This window comes from Colius striatus, chromosome 3, assembly GCF_028858725.1.
Source record: "Colius striatus isolate bColStr4 chromosome 3, bColStr4.1.hap1, whole genome shotgun sequence".
In the NCBI taxonomy this organism is placed as follows: domain Eukaryota; kingdom Metazoa; phylum Chordata; class Aves; order Coliiformes; family Coliidae; genus Colius; species Colius striatus.
The window spans coordinates 27,864,739-27,887,921 of NC_084761.1; the positions used below are offsets into that span (position 1 = coordinate 27,864,739).

The following is a 23,183-nucleotide window of genomic DNA, read 5'->3' on the forward strand; positions in this document are numbered from 1 at the left end:
CCCTGTCTGTTGCAGAGCCATAAATTTGTCCTTGTACATGTGTGTACAAATAGACCTGCTGCCTTTCAGGTCTATTTAAGCCAACACAAAACCACAAGAATTCCCAATGGAAGGACAGGGAACACTGGGTTTGCTTAGGTTGGGTATTTGTAAGTTTTCAGGTAAACAATCCTGCATTTGAACCAGTCTTAGTATTTCTTTTATCAAAAGCAAGCTTCAACCCCTCTCTGTTAACACCTTGAACCATAAATGAGAAGCCAGTGGAAGGCTTTGCCAGTCCCATTCTTACTTAATTATTTGGTTTCCATATTTAGGTAAGCCTTGAAGGCCAGAGTTACATTATTACTAGTGTTAAGTAGGAAAAGGAGTAAATAGCCAAACCTACAGCTGCACTTGTCTCATTCCATTCAGGCCCAGAAGAACAGTTGGAGGACAGCACTGCCAGCCTATACTTCAGTCTGCAACAGTCAACCAGGGGAGACCCCAGACTGCAGGAAGGCCCCAGGACTTCCTTACAAACATGCTCTGAGAGCCATTAATGAATTTCAGCAACACTTCACTATGCAGTTGCTGAATTAGTTGTGCTTCCTGAAAAACTACACAGCTTGGTCCTAAATAATGAAAACAAACCCCAAAGCAGATCCAGGAAGACTATTATATTCAAAGTACTAGGTCTTGATCAAGATTTTGTGCTATTTTACTCAACAATGCCTGTGTTTCCTGGAGGAAATAAAACCTCACAGCCCTTGACTGCAGAGAAAACAGTTACCAAAGAGACTCAAACAAAGCATGAGTAAGGCTTAATTATCCTTGACCTCCACAGTGAAGATAGTAAAATCAAACTGATTTTGTAGGAAGAAAAACAAATACCTCAAACTTTAGAAAATAGCTTAGATATCTCCAGTGAAATAAGATCAGAAGCAGAGTGCCACACGACTTCTCCATGCTGTGCCTGAGACTGAAGGATAGAAAATGTAAACATGAGCAAAGTAGCTCTGTCTCAATGAAAAGATATAGAAGCACGTGAAAGGATTATTCTGTAGTCTTTAGGAGTAAGGGCCAGATGTTCAAATAATGTGGTACTTTTCTAAAAAAGAATCAAGAAGGTTTAAAAATAATTTTCCTGCCACAATAAAGCATTTTTGGTAAATGGTGTACAAATGAGGCAGAAATGGCAAAACAAATGACTGCTGCAACTAGTTTAACACTGAGCCTAGTCTAGGAAAACAAATCTCATTTTGTTGCTGAAGATAAGAAATACTCACTACACGTCCCTCATGTTGCTTAAACAAAATTTAATCTATTGTCAGTATCAAACTGCCTGTCATTTTAGATGATAGTGGATTTTGACCAAGGGCTTGACACAGATGTTACAGGTTGAATGTTTACATAACATTATTACATGAATTGCACTGAAGTTTTGATGGAGCTGACGTTCCTCTAGAATATTCTTGTACGTGTCAACTTTGTATAAAAATGAGGACTGCAATGTACTTTACAGCACTTATCTTGTCAGTGTTAAATCACCAGTGACTTTGTAGGTAGGAGAAATGTGATTTAGACCCACTAGACATCAAAATACAGGATTAATACCTTGCTGCCACAGCATGGAAGTTTTGTGTCCTTCACAGTTACCAATTAGTAGCTCTAAAGCAAAACTTATCCTTTACACATCTTGCTGTTCAATAGTAAATCATAAAAGTAGAAATTTGAGCATTGGCCTTTTAGAACAATTTTTAAAAAACACAACCCCAACAGAACAAAACTTCACGTAACTTTGCTGTGATGCTTCTTCACAGCATTTCTTAGAGCAAGGGAAAGGACAAGGCTGCACTTGCACTAGGAGGTCACAGCATATACAAATCTCCTTTTCTTTCTCCAGTAGGAAGTTTCTACATAAACCAGAGAGCAGCAGATAAACAGCTAATGCTACAGCAATACCAACAACCGCGGTGAGCACAGGGCAGAGTAACTCACAGCAAGCGTTAGGGACCTCTGGCCATGACTTTGTGCAATAGAAGGAAGCTGTAACACACATGACATGCATTTTCATGTGGCTGCCTGGGGAAAAACGACTGATTGGGTTGTCCTATGTAATAGGTGGGTAAGGCTGCTTCTCGTGCTCTACAGCCATGCAGAGCTCAGGGTCACGATGAGATGCAGCAGCTGGCACAAAAGCTGCAAGGGAAAGGCATACTGTAAATGAAGTGTACTGTAGAATCGTCTGTAGTGAGATTTAGAGAAAAACACTCCCTAGTGAAGCATACACCTAAAGAACCAGTGCTTTAGTCCTAGCTCCTAGTCCATGTGAGGAAGCTTTTCTTTGTCCCACTGCTCCATCTACACCACACAGGTTGTTGTGGTTCATTACCCTGGCACGCCCAGCTTTGCAGCCGTGTTAAGTGGTCAGCAGACATAAGAGTGTGAAGGTGCAAAGGGAAGTCTGGCTGCGCCTCCAACGCTCGGCTGACAAGGACAGCGCCTACGTGGGAAGCGGCACTGTCCTGGACTCCAGGCAGCAGCCGGGCAGCCCTGTGCCCCATGGGATGGCTCAGCCAGTACACCAACCCACCAGCAGAGCCCAACTTCAGCTGAGCAGTGGCTCCTGTACTGGGATTTCTTCCGTGATAGAACTATGCTATTCCAAGCTTGGAGATGCAAGAATTCAATCTGCTTTCTAGGACACGTAAGTTACACATGATTCAACAGAGGATATTTGTTTATTTGTTCCATTTACATCGATATAAATCTTTAAAATAGTAATAAAAAAGTAGTCATCCCTGGAATTTCACAATTTACAGTTCAACAGAAGGTATATATAGAAATCTGTTACTGTAGACTTATCACAGGTGAAGTCTGCAAAGGGAAGTACAGAGGTAAGCCATAAAGCTGCAGGTCATGAACTTAATAGTGTTATCCTTAGGAATTTAGCAGAACAGACGGTGACGTTTCTGCAACACGTTGAGTGATACCCACGTATAGTTCTCCAGCCTTCTTGTCCTGTTAGCGCCATGAGACATTGTCCTATTACTGCACGTTATGCCATTTCCTACCGTGCTTCTTCTCTGAAATACAGCTTACCTGAGCGAGTCTTGAAGAGTCTTCAAAAGCTGTGATTTGAAAAAAAATACCACAAGGACAAGGAACAGAATGAATAGTGGTGGATGTTTCATATCCAAGACTTCTTCCCCTTACTTGGTATTGTGTCATTTTCCAGCTTTGCTCAACAGCTTCTACATAAAGTCTGACAGCACATTTGGTATTGTACATGCTTTATTAAAATGGTACTCGTATTTACAATATCTGCAGAAACAATCCCTCCTGAGTCTTGCACTCAGACAGACACGCACACATACGCACGCGCGCAGGCCCCTTCACTCTACCAGGGTGTGAAGGCTATGCTCCCAAAAGTTAGGCAGCTTCTGGAAGAGAAGGAAGGGTGATTTTTTTCGTGTGTTTGTACTTACTTAAAAAGAAGCATGGGAATATGCATTTGGCCATCACATTGCTAATTTAAGTATATGTAGTATTAACATATGGCAGTAACACTGAGTATTCCTCTTTTACATTCTATACACAGAATGACATCAAGGTTTTCCAGTCAACAGAACATTCTAACTTCAGCCTCAATGCTGCTTGTAGTGACTATGAAACAATTTTGGGGCTCTCTCTTAAAACAATTCAAGTCTATGTAAGTGAAATAAGGCACAATTAATATTTTATTTGATTTAGAGGATGGGAAAAGGGGGGAGAGGCAGGCTTCAGATAATACTTGTGGCAGAGGAAATGGTTTTACCCAATCCTTTCGAGAAAAGGATGATTTTTATCTCCATCCTAATCCACATGGACTTCTCTTAGAGAACTGAAGTATTCTGCCAGGGCTACTAACGCCAACATAACAAAACAAAATTGGAACTTCACATTTTAACACCAGTTTCAGTAGTCTAACCTACTGATACTGATGTACATGAACATATCTTTCTTTAATGCTCAAGAAGACACACATGAAACGACTCAAACCTTCCACTGAGCTTGAAGACTCACATCTTTTAGAGAGCTTGTAATACAGACTATTTGAAGGCTTCAGCTTACTGATAAAAAGGAAATAGCGTTTCTGCCTTTAAATCCCTGGCCCCTCTTCACTAAGGAAGCCTAACCAGACATTACAAATAAACTGCAACAAAACGTTTTGGCAGCACAAATAATGTCTAGTACTCAAATCTTCATTTGTGAGTATATTATTTTCCTTGTACAAAACCTGTTGAATGTTTTTCGCAGCAGATGAACTGTACCCAAAGATGCAGGACATTCTGTGATGGGGAATAAGAGGTTGCAGTTCCGAAGGCCCCTGACTTTGGTTGTTTACAAAGTTCATTCCTGTTTAGTGTGATCCTTGGTATCTTCCTCATCTGTGTATTCTGAAGGTTCTTCCCCTGGTTTTAGGAGTCTACCTACGTAGTCATATTTGTCTGAAAAAGATTTATGATTTCATTACAATCAAACACAGCTGCATTTGCCAGTCAGCCTGCACTGCTGCAAATTTACTTTTTCTCCTACACACTAAGGTTCTGAAGCTGAATCACTGAAATTAATGGCAATTCATCAGCAAGCTCAGCCTCCTAAACCAATCTCGCTACTTTCTCTACTCCAAGTACTTTGTTTCAATTCTCCAGCAGCTAATCCAGCAAGTTTTATCACACGGGCTGAAAATGCTGCTGTTAAAACCAGCACAAATTCCTGTTTTGATTTCAATTCGTGTGAAAAAATGACACCCTCCCGCCCTGAGGCATACTTCCATCCTTTTCAGAAATAATTTTGAGCAAACTTGTTCAACTCTTCATGCCAAAACAACTCTTAGTCCTAATCATAATTCCATGGCATCCAAAGCCAACGACCTGTATGCAGGAATACCATCAACTAAGCTACAGTGAGACTCCAGAGTGAAATTCTGTGCTGAAGAGCTGAGAGGGGAACACCTTTCTGTATAAAAACAAAAGGTTGGAAAAGCTATAGTGGGTTATACTGGAATCCTCTCTGTGGAAGAAAGGCCTGAAAGCCCTGCTCTTTTCCCAAGAAAGTTACATTGCATTGTTAATGTTACTGTCAACATCTCTTTAAAAGCTGCCCCAAGCCCAAATCAGTTCTTTTTATTAAAAGCATTTCCTTAAGCTAAAGATGTGCTGCTAATTTGAGAATTTACCTTTAAATTGCATTTCCCACTCTCTTACACTTTCCATCTGTACAGCATTTAAGTCCGATAGGTCATCATATTCATCTCTCAGTGCATCTTTATCTAGACAGAAAGTTGCTAGTCCCCTGGAGGCATCTCTGCCAGCAAATATTCCATATGGACCCTCTGAAAACAAAAAGACAAAATTGATACCTTCAAGTCTTTGTTTATGGTGACCAATGTAATTTCTTTACAAAGCCTCCTGACTCTTCTGCAGCAATGGGAACAGCAGTAGTCCCAAGGCCATGGCTGTTCGACACTGGACAGCACTGCAATTCAGTCTTAGGGATCACTAAGAGACAGAGTCTGCTGAGAGAAGCAGAACCAGGAAAAGAGATTTGAATCTGGAAAAATCCCTGTCATATGATGCATATGGGTTGATATAAACTCCGAAGGGACTGGAAGCTGGAATTCAAAAGAAACGCACTTCTATGAAGCAAAACACAGTATATTTACAAGTCAGGCATAAATAGAAGCAAATTGTATAGAAATCTTCATTATAAATCCATTGAATTTTATCAATAAATAGGACTTTAAAGTGGAAAACTTTTGTAGAATAACCAGAACTTTCTGCATACTTGACAGACTGTGTGTCTTCTAACACATTTCTTACTTCTGTGGAAATAACCTAATTTATTTTGGGCAGCAGATTACCCATACATCTATCCTATATTGTTCTTCAAACTGCACAAATCCTCATGTTAAGAATGGAACGCAACTGCTTCCTTGGTGCCTTTTGATGGATGCAAAGCAACACAAATGTGCTGATAAAATTTTGAGCAATAACTGTCAAATAATATAATTACAAAGAGAACTGAATGATTTGCAAACCAACAACTTTCAGAAGGAAGTTGATAACTGGCTTTCTCAAATTTTAATTAATCTCAAGAACTTCAAGCATATTGTTTTCTTAGACTTTCTTGACCTAAAACCAAATACCTTATTTCAGGTCAATTAAAAACCCAAACAAAACAACATTTTAAAATATTCTGCATAAGTGCAGCAGCTAAGCAACAGGGAAAAGCCTAAAGCATTCTAACGAGGGGTCACTACTTGAAGATAAATAGGCCAGAACCCTTCTCTGGCTTACCTCTCAAAAGACGACAGTGGCCATCAGCCTGAAGAAAAGGCAGCACTCATGGGCAAGAATGAACACAAGCAAGTGGCAACACACTGTCCTTCACCCCCTCTATTGCCTGCTGTAGCACCTCAGACCTCTTCTGCACCAAGACGAGACACGGGAAATCATCCAGAGAGGCTGGTGTCCTCCCAGGCCGCTTGCTCCAGCCACCACACCTATCTGATTCTTGCTGGGCATTGACTTCAGAGTTGACACAGAGGCTGAATGCAGCAGGAAGAACTCCTGAGGCAAGGAACCCGAGTACTGCATGGATTAGAAGAAACTACATCCTCCCCAGCACTGATGTCGTCTCTCCACCCCAGAGTTCTTGGCACTGCTTACAGTCAAACCTGATAACAGAAGGGTGTCTTGTATGCCAAAGACAACTCCCTTGTCTCTCTGGAAATAAACCAACTGATTTAAAACCAAAATTTCACAAGAAGTAGATATCGGAGAGAGAACTATCAGTTGAAAGCATGCACCGTACAAGTCTCGCTGTAAGAGACAACTATAATGATTAACAGCATCTCCATGCTCATCCTTTTGGTAATTAGCTCCAGGAACAACATTCATGATAACTTCTTTGGGATCAGGGACTATTTTTAGGCTACTTAAGAGAATCAAAGTTGATAGGGCTCGTGAACTCCTGAATTAGATGCCTATTTGAAAAACAGGATTCAGAGATTGAAATCAATTCTATACACCAAGATAATCTACGTATTTTGCATGCTCAATCATTTCCCATAAAACAGGGTAGGTGGCCATCATTTACAACATAACACAGAGCTTCTTCAAAGCCTTGCTTTGCTCCAAAACAGCTGTCTTCCAAGTGATGTAGTAGTTTTTGGTACTCTGAATGAAGAACACAGGAGCTATGAACCGCTCTTACAAAAAACCCACACCATCAGTAAATCCTTAAGAGCAATTATAAATTGCTACCTCCCCACTGACAGCATTTTGTCCCCACATTTTCCTTCCTCTGAAGTGTTTAAAACAAATATTTCCATAAACCCTACCAGCTATCTGCATTATGTCTTTTCAAAATTCCAGCTAACTAAAGAAGCACACCGTTCCCCTTGTATCCTGCATTTTGTGGTTTATGGAGTTTTACAGCATCTGCCGAGATGCCACCTTTGGGTCCACCAGCTTGATTCCAATTATTTCTATTAAAAAGAGAATTACATTGTATTTATCAGTATCAAGCCTTGAGCACCCTTATATCTCAATAATACGCTTAGCTGAAAGCATGAATGCTTTAAGAATGTATCAGTTTGCATTAGGATTAATCACTATAATACATGTGCAGAAACTTTGCAACGTGAGGTGCTATTATACTGAGCTTGGGTTCTTTTTTCTTTCCTAAAATTTAATATAAATGTTAACATTCCAGTGTGTTTACTACAGAAGTATTCAGGAGTCTCAGAGGAACCATGAAGCCAGAGTCCAAGCACTCAATAGAATACTAACTAGTGAAAAACAGCCTTTGGACTTGGTAGACAGCATCTCAAATTCCAACTCTGCAAATGTAACTCAGAAATGTGTCTCATTCTTTAATCCTTTATTAAAAGGCAGATATCGAATTATGTTATTTTTTTTAAAGTGCAAGCCTGGCTTCACCTTAATTTGCAGAGTTGCTAACGCAAAAATTCAGAGATTTCAGTACAGGCAATCTGCTTCAAGATTTAAAGCTTCCACTCAGATCCTTTTACACAGAGCTTAAGTACAATATTACATTAATATAGAATATACAGGTCTGATGTTTTGCTGTAAGTTCTAGTATGTTATTCCCTTCTGTATAAATACTGGTGCAACAGTCTTAAAAAGGTATTTTGCCAATCAGATTTCATTGCACTTGGAGAAGCATCCAGGAATGTGCCAGCACAGAGAGCCCTGGGGAGAAAATATGCTTGAAGAACACGATTCTGAGTTAGACATGAGTGCAATCTTAGACATACTCCCAGAGTTCTTTCATGACCAGGTGCAATTTACTCCTCAAGCCCCATCCACAGTCCTTCTCCTCTTTCCTTTTGTCTGCCTACCTATTTAGACCGGCTCTTGTTCTAAATAATTGATTGCACCATGACTCGATATGCATACTGAGGAGGTTGCACACATGGCATTAGCACACAGGTGTATACCAAATTGTTTGAGACCCTGTCACAAAACTGCAGTGGTTTTCTTTTGCTGTACCCTACCCACAAATACCCAATTTCATAGTCAAATATTTATTTCCAAAACTCTCTTCCTGCTCCTATTTGGCATCTCCCAACAAGAAAAGAGAAGTCAGGGAAGTGTCAAAACCCATTAAAACACAGCTGCAACATGTGACTTGGCTACATGGAGGTATGAGCCTCACATGAAGAAAAACTTTGTTCCTCGAAGAATGCTTTTCTTTCCAACATTGTGTCCACATATTAAAACCCTTTGTTTCAGAGTTGTTCGATTATTTTATTACTGAGACCAGTTACCAAGACTACACATTTGCCTAAGTATCTCCACACCTGTGCATTTATATGTTGCTTTTTTCTCCCTGTATAAAGTCCTCATTTACCTTACTCTACCTTTTGTAAAGTATGCCCTTCTCCAAGCTCTGATGCATGCAAAATGTTGCTATCCACACCACCTGCAGGTCCGAGTTTTCTTTCAGAATCCAGTTAAAATCTGAGGAATCTGACATCTTGTTCCAGCCTGACATTCATCTTTGTTCACAAATGAACTTGGTAGACTGAGAATTGACAAAGTCTCTTCAGCTAGTGAAGTGCCTTTCCAGTTCCTGCACTTGGGATTTCTGCACCTCTCCTAGCCCTGTTTTGGTTCTCAAATGAAGACATAATTTCTCTTTGCAGATACTCTAAAATATAAGCAGGCAAGGAAAAATAAATTTAACATTTAAGCACTGTATTTAAAAAATTGAGATAAGAAGCTGTCCAACCTGAAGTTTTTATCTGGAAGCATTGCTTCTAGTCACTTACTCTAAAACAGGCTAAATGGCATCTTGGAACAGCATGTGTTTCAATTTTCAAACTGTTTAGCAAAACCTATGCTGGTGTTCAACTTTTGCATAGATATGATTTGGTTTACCAAAGAGGCTGTCTGACCATTTCAGTTCCCCTCGGGCTTTACAGAACATCCCAGACTACTGGTCCAATTCTGGTAACGAAGGTGAACACTGTACACTAAACTCTGGATCGCTCCAACTGTCAGCACAGGGACTGCAACAGAGATCCATGTGTGGGCTTATGCCTAAGTGGTTTGGAATCTAAGGATTGCATCTATTCTCACAAGGTTCGCGCAAGTTGTCTGGAGAAGCAACGGGGATTAACAAGGTTCAGTTTTAAACCAGTATTGGTTTCTTCAGGTAGTCAATAAACACCAAATATGCAAAGCATACCAGATGTTCTTTGCAGCTGTGGCATCCACGCAGCCACTGAAAATAAAACTCAGTTTTGTCTGAAGCTTAGAAAATCACGGACAACAATTCTTAAACTGCAGACAAGAATAAAGACTCATCTCTAATTCAATGTAAGTTAAGGGAACAAAAGGAGATAGACCACAACATTATTGGCAGCTGCTCTATTCTACTGCTTTGTCTACCTGTTCCACTCCAAATCAAAGTGAAATTTCCACTATTTAAAATTTTCCATCTGAATCCTGAAGTGTGTTTGTTCAGTGTTGCATCTTTTATGAGGGAATGAAAAAGTTACAAAATAAGACAAAGCTGTGTTGAGAGGCAGCTTGAAAGCAGAAGCTTTCTAATAACATTTATCACTAGGAATTCTAAGGTGACAAAATTTTAATTTACTGCTCCAGATTTATGTGAAAGATGTAAGTTGATTTTAAGTTGTAACTTGTATGGAAAGTAAGTGTTCTTAGGAGAGCAATCCAGAAAGTCTACATGCTAAGATGTGAACTACTTAGAAAAGAGAAGTCTAAGCCTGACTTCTTAGGCATGAGAGCCTCAGTTCTCTCTTCTGCTGGCTTCCTTTTTAACTGTGAAAAAAAGTGCAAGAATCAATGACACAATTTCAACTAAAGCGCCAGACAACAAGCGCTGCTAGAAGAGTCTGGTTCCATAGCAAGGAGATAGCTGGAAGACAGCCCTATATTTGAGAAGGACCTAGATCCTACATTTTGCCTTAGTGACAAATGCTGCTGGCCAGGTGTTTGATTCAATGAAGGAATGACACTGCTCTGTACTGGATTTAACATCCATATGTCATTAATAATGATGCCATGCTTGCATCCTAATTTATCTTGTTTTAAGCATACTTGCTTGACCAGGCCCCTCAAACCTCAGGTGACTGGAACCTGAGTGCTTTAGAAAAGAACTAGAAATTTACACAAACCTTTTATCAAACACTCAGTTGTTCAATTTTAAGGATTATATTCAGGTTAGTAAAGAAGAAAAAAGGGGGCAAAAAAAAGACACAAGAGCAGAGAGATGCACAAAGCAGAAGCAGAGGAGTCGGTGTGATGTATCCTCCAGCATAGGCCCACTTTACTGACCTCTGCTCTCCACAAACATGGACTGAGAGGTTAGAAGAAACCCTTCATCCTGGCAGCAACAACACTACTCCCCTCAAGCAGGAGTACAGAAACAATCTCTTGCTGATACGCATGTATACACATTTTCAGTTTTACTGCTTCTGTAGGCACTTGGCTTCTTTATCCAGAAACAGTGTTTCTTTGAAAAGCTGAGTCCCAGAGTGAGAGGCATCTCCGTTACACAGTTACCAAAGAGCTGACAACCATCAAAAACAGAGAGAGAAGATCTTACAGGAAACACTTCTTTCTCCCTTCCCCGCCTTATCCTCTGTACTTATCTGTAAACCCTGAGCCTGTTGTGTTCTTAAGATAAGGCCACCCTTAACAGAATTCTCCAGACACAGCATATATGATGTCCCTCCTGCAACATTTCACTCCAAACACACCCTTGTAAAGGATGTATCAAAAGGCATCAGTGTTATCTTTTGTAAGTAGACAAAATTAAGTTTACAGCACTCAATTCCAAAGGAAGTCTAACAACATCAGAGAATTTTTATACAAATGAGGGGGGAAAAAATGACAGCTGTTTGTTAGTTCTTATCTGGATTTGCAACATAAAATAAAGGTAGATTTCCCCTCAGGAAAAATGAATGACGATGAAAATTTTTGTAGAAGAAACTACTACTGCCTAATGTACTCCTCTTGGCAATCTAGAAAGCCAAAATCATCATGACAATTTGAAAGACAAGAGTAGGATGAGAAATGAGTTGACAGTGACAATGTATTGCAGCGAAGGAAAGTCAGCAAATTGATTTCTTTTTTTAAATCATGAAACATTAAGAACCAAGAAGTGATGTGGCACAGTTGTATACACTGGATTGCATATAGTCTTGCTTTGTCATGCTCAAAGCCTTGCATTTTTCATAACTGTAGAAAGTATTTGCTAAGTTAATCAAAACCTTTATACAGCATCATCTTGGCATACCAATTTAAATGATAAATACTAAGGTACTTTTAACTCTTACTATGCTCTTCTATTGACTAAGGTGCTACCAGGGATCTCGACATAAGCAAACATCAAATTAAATGTTGTGATAAACCCTTCTCTCATTAGAAGGACATAAAACCAACATAACACAGACTAAAGGTATTCATCACTAGACTCTAAGTAATGAGATGTGATCATGATGGAGAAATCACCCTAAAACAGCTTATTTGAAATTCTACTTACATGACATTTTTAATAGCGAGCCATTAATTGTTTATTTTCTTTCTTTTAGAGTTTGTAGGTGATAAAAGAAAAGGTAATTAAATGAAATTAATAATCAAGCAAAGAATTCTAGGACACTTAATCATTTGAATACAAATAGAGGTGTTAAATATTTAATACAACTCAAAGTGAAGTGTTGAAACAAAGGGTATACTTGCAAGACAGAAAACTATCCCAGGAAGCAGCATTTTGGGAAAAAAAATTGGCAAGCAAAGTTTTAGGTTAAGAATTCAACATAAGCCAAGTGATTTTTGGACATATAGACAGTTAAATGTGTGATATAATCTTTCCCTGTTCTTAGCTAAAATGCATTAGACATACCAAAGACTAATTGGATACCAATGAAATAAATTGTGGGAGGCTTAAAGAAGACAACATGAGAAAACAAACGAACAAAACACTGGAAAATGTTTTGACTGAATGTCCAAAAAACTGAAGTTTTCAGTCATGGCTATCTGAAGGGATAACTTCAACAGCCTACCAGTTTTGAAAAATATCTTAACTGCACGTAAGTAAAGAGAGCATTTTCAATGAAACAGACCAAACAGAATAGCTTCTAATAAAATCAGAAGCTTGGTAGGAATCTTAATGGAATCTCAGAGACTGCTAGACAAAAATCTGGCCTAGATGACAATTGTGTGCATTTTTAGCCTTCTGCTGTAAGTAGAAAAATGAGAAATATCTTTGCATCCAAACTACGCTGAAAGGGCAAAAAAAAAAAAAAACAGACTCTAATTTCAAGCCAGCAGAAGACTTCTGAGACAGCCTTGTTACTCAACATTAACCCAGCAGTCAAGCCATACTTGAGATTTGATAGTAAGCCCTCAGCCAATGCTTTTTGCCGCCTTCAAAGCTGAAGCACTATTTTGCATCAGCACCTCAACAAAGTACAAAAGGCTCAGAGTCCAAGCCTGAGATGTGAGGAAAGCCAGTGCCCTTAACTGCTTCTTCTGCTAAATAAAATTTGTCCATGGCTCTGCTGGTGTGCTTTGCACTTCTCTTGCTCTCATGCATAAAATTACCACAGGGAACTGCTGTGAGCAATCTTTTACTACAGGGGGAAAAAAGAAAAAGCCTTTGTCCCTCTCCATGAAAAACTGGGAGCACTGCTTTAGGGAAACCTGCTGCTGCCAGTTACCCAGAAAGCAGACTGATGTCCCAAAACATAAAGCTTTAGCTTGCTCACTATAATAGACCTCCACAGTTTGGTGATGAACCAATGATGACATCTACATGGAGTGTCCAAAATAAAATTTATGTTTGATACACAGAACAGTTAAGCGAATGTTTAGATTGCAGTTCAGTATTATTTTGTGGAGTAATTTATGAAGCAATCTGTCAACTTACTGGTGTTTCAAGTTTCACATAGCATAGATATTGCCTGCATTTTATAGCAGCACATAGGTCTCGGTTCAAAAACCAAAAAAGTAGGAGAGATAAAAGAACTAGCCTGAATAAGTGTCATGAAAGCTGCAGCACAACAGACTGCATTTGTCAGCTTTACTTGTCAAAAGTAAAGGCATAGCAAGGTAGTTTAGATTCCATTGTTAACTTCTACAGTACCCAGTCAGAAAAACATTTTGATTCCATAATGGCAGTTTCAATTTTGGCAACTGGTAGCAGAGCTAGTATCACAAACTTTGAGGGTTACAACAGTTACAAAATACTAGCCCAGTTCAGCTGTACAGCTGCTTCTTGGTTCCCTGGTAAGAACCAAAGACTTTTAACGTGCCTGTTCTGTATTGTTCTTTTTGTGACCTAAGATTATTAAAAATTTGTAATTACTTAACTTGAACTATTTCCTGGGGGAGCAAAAAGTATCCTCTCTCTCTCTCTTCCAGCTCTCATGCAAGGACACTTACATCCCTACTATGAAAACTCCTCTGTAATTTGATTAGATCGAGTTTTCCAAACCACCATTGTTTAAGGAAGAGAATTATCAGCAACCATAACCCTCATTTCCTTTGGCATCAGATGTGAACACAGCACTCCCCAGTAAGGTTATCCACCTCATTATTAAGGACATTATCTATTACAAGAAAATCTGCTGCAATTTCACAATTTACAACGTGAATTTGGGAACATAACATACTTAAAGCATACTCTTCTGAACCTTTGAAGTATAAATTTAAAAAAAAACGTACTGTCTTTCTATTTAAGAGATTGGGTTGATCTCTGCATTCTTCTCATATCAGTCACCCAGCTCTCCCTGCTTGCCTCTATCCTGATTGAAATATGGCACTTGCACCCAAATAAGTAACCAGATGGGTTTTTTTCTTTCTTGAATTATAAGAGCTAGAATGATGGAAGCATTGCTCAGCTGCACTTGGGAAACCTACTAGAAAAGGCAGAAGACAAAAAAAAAATTAAACATTGCACATCCAAATCTGGGCAAATGGAGAATGGACAGGTGACAGATGCCCGAGCAGAACTCAGACCCGTTCTGCACCAATTTAGAGCTACCGTTAGACCCTGAGCAGGCATGTTTCCCTAGTAATGGCTTGCGGACCGCCGCGACCAGGGCGATTTGCAGGACTGTGTTCCACCTGACACCACAACGGGGACCCGGCGTCCCTGTCACGCGTGGAGACAGCGAGCTTGGGTCTCTCCGTCCGACCTAACCCCAGGAACCCGGGAGAGGCCACCAGCGCCGAAAGTCAGCGAGGCCTTCGCGAACCCCACCGCCCCCCAGGTGTGGGGGAGAGGCCCGTGTGCCGTTAGCAAGGAGCCTCAGGCGGCGGGGCACACCCGCATCTACAGGTCCCCGCCGTCCTCCCCGGCGCCGCCCCCACCTCCCAAAAGGCGGCGGGCGGCAGCGAGGGGCGGCGCGGGGCCCCCGCCCGGCACGGCGGCTTCCGCCGAGGGAGCCCCCCCCCGGCCCCGGCCTCTCACCGGGCCCGTAGAACTTGCTGCCTTTGGTCACGTCGAAGACTTTGCCGTTGACAGCCAGAAGGATGCGAGGGTTGCGGGTCCCGTCGAACTCGCGCAGCTGCTCCAGGGAGAAATCCCGCCGCTTCATCCGCGGCAGAGCGGCGGCCTGGCTCTGCCGGGCCGCGCCCCCCGGCCCGCTCCGCGTCCCCCAGCGCAGGTACAGCCGGTAGGCCGCCAGCAGCGCCAGCGCCAGCAGCCCCACGTTGAGCAGCATCTCACCGCCCACCACCGCCGCCGCGCCGGCCGGCGGCTCCCCCGCGCCCCTGCCCCCCCGGCCGCCGTCGTCGTTCCCCTCAGTCCTTAGCCTCGCATCCCCATCGTCCGCCATCACTGCCAGGCCAGCGCCCGCCCGCCGCACGGCCCCGCCCCGCGCGCGCCTGGAGAGCCGCGAGGGGGCCGCCGCGCCGCTGCCCCGCCCGCCACCCGCCCGCTCCCATTGGTGGCCGGGAGAAGCGGCCCGCCCCGCCAGGCTCGCGCCCGCGGGCGAATGGGGTGCAGACACGCCCCGCCAGCCCAACGGCCATCCGCTCGCGAGACGTGCCGCCGCCGCCAGCGCGCGTGCGCCGAGCCCCCGCCGGGCCAGCTGCGCGGCCAGGTGGCGTTGGCGGGAGCCTGCGGGAGAGGGCCGGCGGGCGGGCGGGGGGGGATGGACGGTGGCTGGAGCTCTGTGGGGCGGCACCGTCGCCGCCGCCGCCTCGCTTCTCTTTATAGGAGTGAGCGGGCACCGCCGACCGCGACAGTAAAAGCAGAGCGCGGGGAGGCAGCGGCGCGGTGTGAGGGGGCTGAGGGCGGCGGGGCTCGACGCACCGGCTGCCAGTCGCTGAGGGCGGCGGGGCGGCGCGTTAGATCCGCGGGGGGGGTAGGGGGTGTAGGGACACGCGTGCATCTGACGCCGGGAGAGGGTCGAAGGGCGGCGGCGTTGGCCATCGTGGTGCAGCCACGTTGTGCAGTGTCCTTTCCGCGGTTGCTGAGTAAGCGACACGTCCGCTCCAAGCGCTGGTGCGGCGGTGGTTTTGCTGTCCCCTTGAGTGAACGCAGGCGTGACCCTGGCGTGACGCAGCCGCCAGGCTTGGAGGGGAAACCTTTGGCGGTAGCTCAGGGGCACTTCACCGATTAGGGTAAATATACCCTTCCTTTTTTTTCTGTCAGAAAACAGGATGATCCCTAACAGTAGGCTAATCCACTAGGATTACTCTTGAGCTGTGAAATACAGCAGTGGCAGGACATAGATGGCTTTAGCGTATCTTGTAAAGTAAAGCCCATGCCCAGGAGTGAATTTTCCTGGTTACGTGAGCACTTAAAGCTCAAGTCAAGGAGAGGTGTATGTAGACTACCTCAGTAGGACGACACGTACTTCGAGAGAAGACAAAGACCTGGGCAGAATTTAAGCTTCCTCTTATCTTGTGAATGTGTTCCCAATAAAAACTGTTTGTCGTATAAAATGATACTAAAGAGTAATTGCACCTAGGGAACATAAGCCAAGCTCAGCCGCTCTCCTTGCAGTTGGAACGTGGTACAAGGAATACTTCAGACTTGGGAAGCCACGTTATTCCACGTAACTGAATGGTGCTGCCTAATATCATCAACTCCTAATATCATCACCCATAGGAAAAGTTCACAGCTACATAACTCGGCAGCAAATGTTGAAAAACTCAGATGTTTTCACAAAAGCTAGTAAACAGCACAAGAGACTCAAAGCTGGTGGAAAATAACATTAACGATCCTTAACATTTACATAAAGCTCTGCATTTTCAATGCTATGTGTAACGATTAGGTGTTTCATTTTCTGCTTTCTGAGCCAGTCCACTAATGACTACTTCTGTGAGGAAACAAGATGAAGTTCTTGTCAATTAAAGACTTAAATTAAGATACTACTACTGTTCCTCTCAGCCAAGCAGGCTCTACACAATATATTCTTAAGTAAACACTATTAAGAAAGTCCTTTTATCTCAAGTCACAGCTTGATTGTAGTTTGAAACAGTTTTTATCACAGAATCGTAATGTGTTTGGATTGTCTGAGCACAACTGTGATGCAGGTCAGAAAAAGATAGGATTGCATTTTCAATTCTGGTTTTGTTTCCCTCATGAGTTTAGATTTCCCACAACATCTCATGATGTTCTCTTAACTTCCTTTGTATTTTAAAGATGGATTGAGAAAACAAGTGGTAAGAGATGTGAAGCACTTTTGCCCATCTTCCTGCCAAGATCTTGTCTCTAAACTAATACATACTGGCTAAATGATCCTTGATGTTTCTTTGAAAGCACATAGTTTTCCACAGCGTTAATGCAGTGTTCTGCTATATTCTGTAAGGAATGCTTTCAGAAATCAGGGTTACCACTGTAAGCATTTGATCCTTCATTTGTCTGTTCTGAGTGCCGCCTTAAGAGATGATACTGTTACCTGGGCTTGGCAAGCAGACCTCGATTTATTTCTGTGAGCACTGGGTCTAGTGCAACAAAAAGTTGGCTAGTTTAGGTTCTCCAGATAGGAACTGGAAGCCAAGAGGAGTTGCAGGAACCCATGCTAAGGAAATGAAATTCTTTGAAAGACCTAGTTTAGAAGAACTTTACTTGAAAGAATTTGAGCACTAGAAAATAGACAAATAAATTAAAAAGAATAGAATACAATGTATACTTGGATTAGAACATTTCAAACTGGCAGATAGAAGCCCCTGAAAACACGTAAGTTCCGAACTGGAGAAGCACTGGCTTTTTGCCCCCTCATTAGTGAACACTTTGGACAAGTCTACAAAGTGCCAAGGAAGTTAAAAGTCCTCATGCAGCTGCAGGCATCTTCAGTGCCAAAACACCATCATTAGGCACTCATGATCTGCTAACTCAAGTACAATAAGCAAATATCTTTCAACCTTGAGACTGGAAGCTAGTTTCAAATTCAGTTAGATTTTGTAACTCTGTTGTTAGCTTTACCTGCCAGAAAAATGCCAGAAAAATCCAGTTTCTCAACTCTGTATCCACTGTTTCTTCCTTGGCTGTTTTTGGTTTAGCCAAGACAAAAAAGTCTGTAAAGTATAAAAGTTAAGTTCTATAAACCTTTGACTGGTAAGGTCCTCAAAAGTCTTGGCATTACTGGATTTCTTGTGCTCTTTTTCATGTGCACTTAGTGGTTCTTTTGATGGGAACAAATCTCATTTTGATCTAAATGACAAGCAACTGTCATAGATCCTGACCCGTGATTGGGGATTCCAGGTATTGCTGATGTATACAATTGTAAATGTGGAGTAATTACAACCATATGATTAGAGGAATGAAAGGAAAAGTAGGCATTCTGGGTTACCTGTGGGAAAAGCCCTTCAGAATTTTCCCAATTCTGAAATTAATGCATAGCTAATTAATTTTTATGGATTGAATCTGAAGAGTTTCCCATAAAGATCTTAGTAAGCCCTGAAAAAACATATGAAAAAACATTACCAAATTTCTAACATATATTATAGCTTTTGTTATTCTTGAGTAATTATGATTAGGAAGAACTTTTCACCAAGAGGATTGTTAAGTGCTAGAATGAGCTGCCCTGGGAGGTAGTGGAGTCACCATCCCTGGAGATACTTAAAAGGTATAGATTAGGTGCTTAGGGACATGGTTTAGTGGTGGACTTGACAGTGTAAGGTTAGCGGTTGGACTCGCTCATAAAGATCTTTTCCAACTGAAATGGCTACATGATCCCATGGTTATTTGTTTTGATGCAGTATCTAGATTTGAGGAGTACTTAGAAAATGAATAATTTATCGCTATATACATATGCCATCTCATCATTGTTACTTGTTTATCCTTCATTTTTTTCAAGGTTAATAGCCACTGACTTACTTCTGTGTCATATCTGACATTATTCATTCTAGCAACAAGGAAAAAACAGTAGTATCTTTTAAAGTTACTTGCTCGTTGGTGTTAAATGTTCAATATTCTTCTACATCCATCTGCATTTTCTCCTTCAGAATAGAGACATCTGTGTTATACTGTGTCAATTTTACTATGACCGACTATTGCACCTTTGTCCTAGGAATGTCACAATTGCCACCAACTTTGTTTGCTCCACATAAAATAATTCTCTAATTCTTTTTTTTTTCTTTTTAGAGAAGAGGAGGTAGGATGCTTCTAGATGACCTTACCATTAGGAGGAGAACGCATCAACTCATAGCTATGTTCCTTACTTTTTCTTTTCAAACACTGCTTGTTACAGTCTCTGGCATGAAGACTGAACTCTGTGAAAAGCACAATAAGGGCACAACTTTACAAACCAAAACTGAGCTCTGATACAAGCCACTGTCATGGCTAAAGTTTATTTTCTGTTGATTTTGAAGCTAAGGAAGCATCTCTTATTATACAAGGGCGGGCTATGTTCAGGACAGATTAGGATGTGAACTGAGTATGATGGACTGGAGGGATGTCTCAGTAAATTTGGAAAAGCAGAATAATCAATCGACTCTATTGATTTGGGATATTTTTAAAACCCAGCTTAAAGTATGAGACGCAGTGATGATTTTATATAAAGCTGATACAACTTAGAAATGCTTACTGATGTCAATGCAATGCTTGTTGTCTTATTTCAGAATGGTGTCTGCCTACATGTTTTAACACATCTTTATTTCCTATTTATTTGAAATGCTACATATAGACCTATCTATAATTGTTTTAATCTCATGTCACAGGGTCTTTTCATGAAGGAATACTGAACACATACAAGTTATTCATTGATTGCTTTGAAAAACTTAAAAATATAGTATGGATACCCTTATAGCAAAATTCATATCAACCCATTGTGCTTGTTAGGGCTAGGACAGAGTTTATCTTCTCATGTTGATGATACGGGGCTCAATTTTTCATTGGTGACAAGTCAACTCTTGTTTCTTAGTGGTTGTAAATGTTGTGATATCTGAAGTGCTGGCCATAATATTGCAGAAATAGATTAACTTAATCTGTAACAAAGCAGATTGGTTTTCTTCATCCACTGAAAAGTTACTTTATCTAACAGTGTATTTCACAGAAAATTCTCTCTAGTTCAGACTAGGACCAGCAGAAATCTGTAAGCACCAGTCAAACGCTGCTCAGATGAGTATCTGGTGGTGCCTTGCTACAGAGCTGGAGCTGCAACTGGAGCTCAGCTTGGTGTAGAAGCTGGGAGCAGCTTTCCTTCAAAGATTAAAAGCTTGGGTTACTCTGGCTCTCAGCTCTTGGTCTCACAGGAGCTCTGACATATATCATTGCAAAGCTGGTCAAGTAAGTTACTGACTTGTATGCTATAGATAATTCTTAAAAAAACATATGCCTGTGCATTTGCAAAGGCAGGTATTTAACAAAACAACTTATTTGGGACATTTGCAACTGGATGATTTCAGCTGTGTTTTCAAATGGTAACCTCAGAATTGCAGTGATTAGGCTATAATGAAACAGCAGAGAAGGTACCCAGGAAGGCCTTGGGCACAGCTGTTTGTAGGGAAGAAGGCAGATTTTCAATATAAACAGTGCACTGTGTTTTCATATTTGACCCTTGTCATGGGTTTGTGGGGATCCGCCTTTTGCTTGGTAACCCTGCAGTGCTGGTCCCAGTAAGCAGTTCTTGAAACATCCTCCAGCTCTGAGGTTGGACCCACCTCCAGCCTAGCCAGGCCAATCTGGCACCTCTGCCATCACTAAGGACAGGAATTTGAACTGCTTGGGAGGAGGTGTAAGAGTGGTACAAGATGGAGGTGACCGTGCAGACCTCACAGTCAGAGAAGGAGGAAGGAAGGAGGAGCGCTGGACTGGAGACCCCTCTGCAACCCGTGGCGAGAATGCAGGCTGTGCCCCTGCAACCCATGGAGGGCAATGGCAGGACTGAGAGCCACCAGCAGCTCCAGGTGAGTGCACACAGATGGGCGAGAGACTGTGTGAGGAGGTGCCCATGGCACAGGCCATGCTGGAGACCCACATGAGAGGCGGAGAGGAGCTGCAGCCCTCCAGATGAATGCACGTTGGAGCTGCCCATGCAGGGCTGCCTGGCCTGTGAGGGACCCTGCGCTGGAGCAGGGAGGATCAGCAAGGAGTCCAGCAGGAGCCATCTGGAAAGGACTGACTGAAACCTCCATTCCCTGCCCCTCTTCAGTGGGGGAAGAGATAAGACACCGGAATCAGGACTCTGAGCCTGGGAAGGAGGAGGAGTGGGGGGAAGGTGGTCTTAAAAGGCTGTTTGTACTCTTCATCACTGTATTGCTCTGTTGTTTTCTGTTATGTTTTTTTGGTTTTATGTCTTTAGTGGTGGATTAATTTCTGTTTTCTTCCCCAAGTTGAGTAGTCTTGTCTATTTTGCCCATAGAGGGACCATAAGTGGGAACTGAGCCCTCCCTGTCGTTAGGGCATTCCAGAGGCCCTTGGCACTTATCGCTGATCATGGTCCTTTGTTCCTAAACCAGAACAACCCTACATGCTTACGGGACATGCCCATGTCTATCACTAGATTGTATAAGCTCACTGTTTTGTGGCAACAGGCAATCTGGATACTACATAAGAGGTGTAGAAGGATATTGTTTAGCAGATCTCCATAAAAGAACACAAGAAAAAAAAATGTTACACAGTCATAAGAGTGTAGCAAGGAGCCTGGGGATAAGATCTGTCCAGTGGCTTGGGAGATAAGTTTTTTCTTGATATGTTGCAGTTCATGAGCTCAGGTATGGGTATTCTTGCCTTAGCACTGGTAGGCTATGGCACTATAGATAATGAAGTAGTCTATGTAAAATGTAGAATTAAAGTCAGAAAATAATTTGAACATCTTAATACAACTGAAAAGAATTTTAATATTTCCATTCTTCCGACTGAGTTCCCAACCCTACAGGTGTGACCTTTTGCACACTGGGCAGAATTGAACCATGTGTATTTTACTTGGCAAACCAAGCACTTCAGTAAGCAAATTATAATTACCTGTGCAATGATATAGTTAAATCTCATTAAGTCAATGAGAGCTTTTCCATTTGTGAACCTAATAACACTAGTAACCTTGTCTTGATTTTAGAAATAGCTGGGCTGGTTGGTTTGCTTGTGCATTTTCCCCATAGGAAACAGCACTAACATGGATATTTTACATTTAGTTTTAAAACGAATACTGATTTAGCCCAATTCCTATGGTACTTTCCTTGGTTCACTACTGTCCTTGTCTGCTAGATTGTCCACAGGTGTCTACCTCAGCTACTGTTTTCTCTGCATTAGTGTTGACACACCACTCTGCTAGCTGTAAGTTAAAAGATCCCAACCAGAAGTAAGATACTCCTCCTCTGTGTTCTTGTATCTCTTTTCCCCGATTGCCTACCATTCCTTCTCAGTTCAATTAAGTCTATGAGGCATTTTATATTCTATTAAATCTGAAATCACTATTTGTTTTTCCATGGACTGTTCTAGGCTACTGTTGAGAGAGACAGCTGATGAATACCTGGTTTGACAGGCCAGTGGTCCAGAGTTGCTTACCATAGAAGCAGACCTGTGTTTGTTAAGTTGTGCTGGGAGGGTACACTATGCACTCCAGTTTTAGGTTCATTTCAGAGTGGTCACTCACTGTCTTAGGAGTTTTCAGCAATGAATTCATGGGTGCCCCCACAAGATCAAAGTGAGGGAACCAATTACAGAATCCCAGAATAGTAGAGGTTGGAAGGGACTTCTAGAGATCATCTAGTCCAATCCCCCTGATAAAGCAGGTTTACCTCAGTCAAGTTGCATGTCCAGATGAGTCTTGAAAACATCCAGAGAAGGAGACTCCACAATCTCCCTGGGTAGCTAGTGCCAGGGCTCCCTTTCCCTCACAGGAAGAATTTTCTCCTTGTGTTCACAAGGAACAAGCCTGTGTATTGGTTTGTGTCGGATACTCCTTGTCCTGTCACTGGGTGATACAGAAAAAAGACTGGTGTCATCCTCTTGACATGTGATTTATAAGTGTTCAGATCCCCTCTCAATCTTCTCCAGGCTAAACAGCCCCAGGTCTCACAGCCTTTCCTCATAACAGCAATGTTCCAGTCACCTCTTTCAAGCTAATACACATTTTTTAGCTGTATCTGTTACAGTGTTGGTTTTCCTAGAAAGATTGGCTTCTGTTAAGAGCAGAAGCTATGTAAGCAGCTTGTGCAGGAGTTTATTGCTTCTTTTACATCCCAAAGTCCACATTATTGAGG

At 42.1% G+C, this 23,183-nt stretch overlaps 2 protein-coding genes across 2 annotated transcripts in view; one reads left to right on the forward strand and one right to left on the reverse strand.

Annotated features, from left to right (window-relative positions):
- Positions 1 to 3,426, forward strand: part of LARP1B (La ribonucleoprotein 1B) — a 35,792-nt gene extending 32,366 nt beyond the window's left edge. The window contains exon 21 of the transcript XR_009818391.1: positions 412 to 3,426. The gene's annotated coding sequence lies outside the window, so the exon portion shown is untranslated. The remainder of the gene's footprint in view (positions 1 to 411) is intronic.
- Positions 3,256 to 15,371, reverse strand: PGRMC2 (progesterone receptor membrane component 2). The gene is made up of 3 exons (XM_061992095.1): positions 14,998 to 15,371; positions 5,201 to 5,356; positions 3,256 to 4,469 (listed from the first exon to the last, which is right to left on the reverse strand). Exons 1-3 carry the CDS (start codon positions 15,362 to 15,364, stop codon positions 4,372 to 4,374), a joined length of 621 nt encoding a protein of 206 aa, XP_061848079.1. The 5' UTR covers positions 15,365 to 15,371; the 3' UTR covers positions 3,256 to 4,371.
- Between the last annotated feature and the right edge of the window lie 7,812 nt (positions 15,372 to 23,183).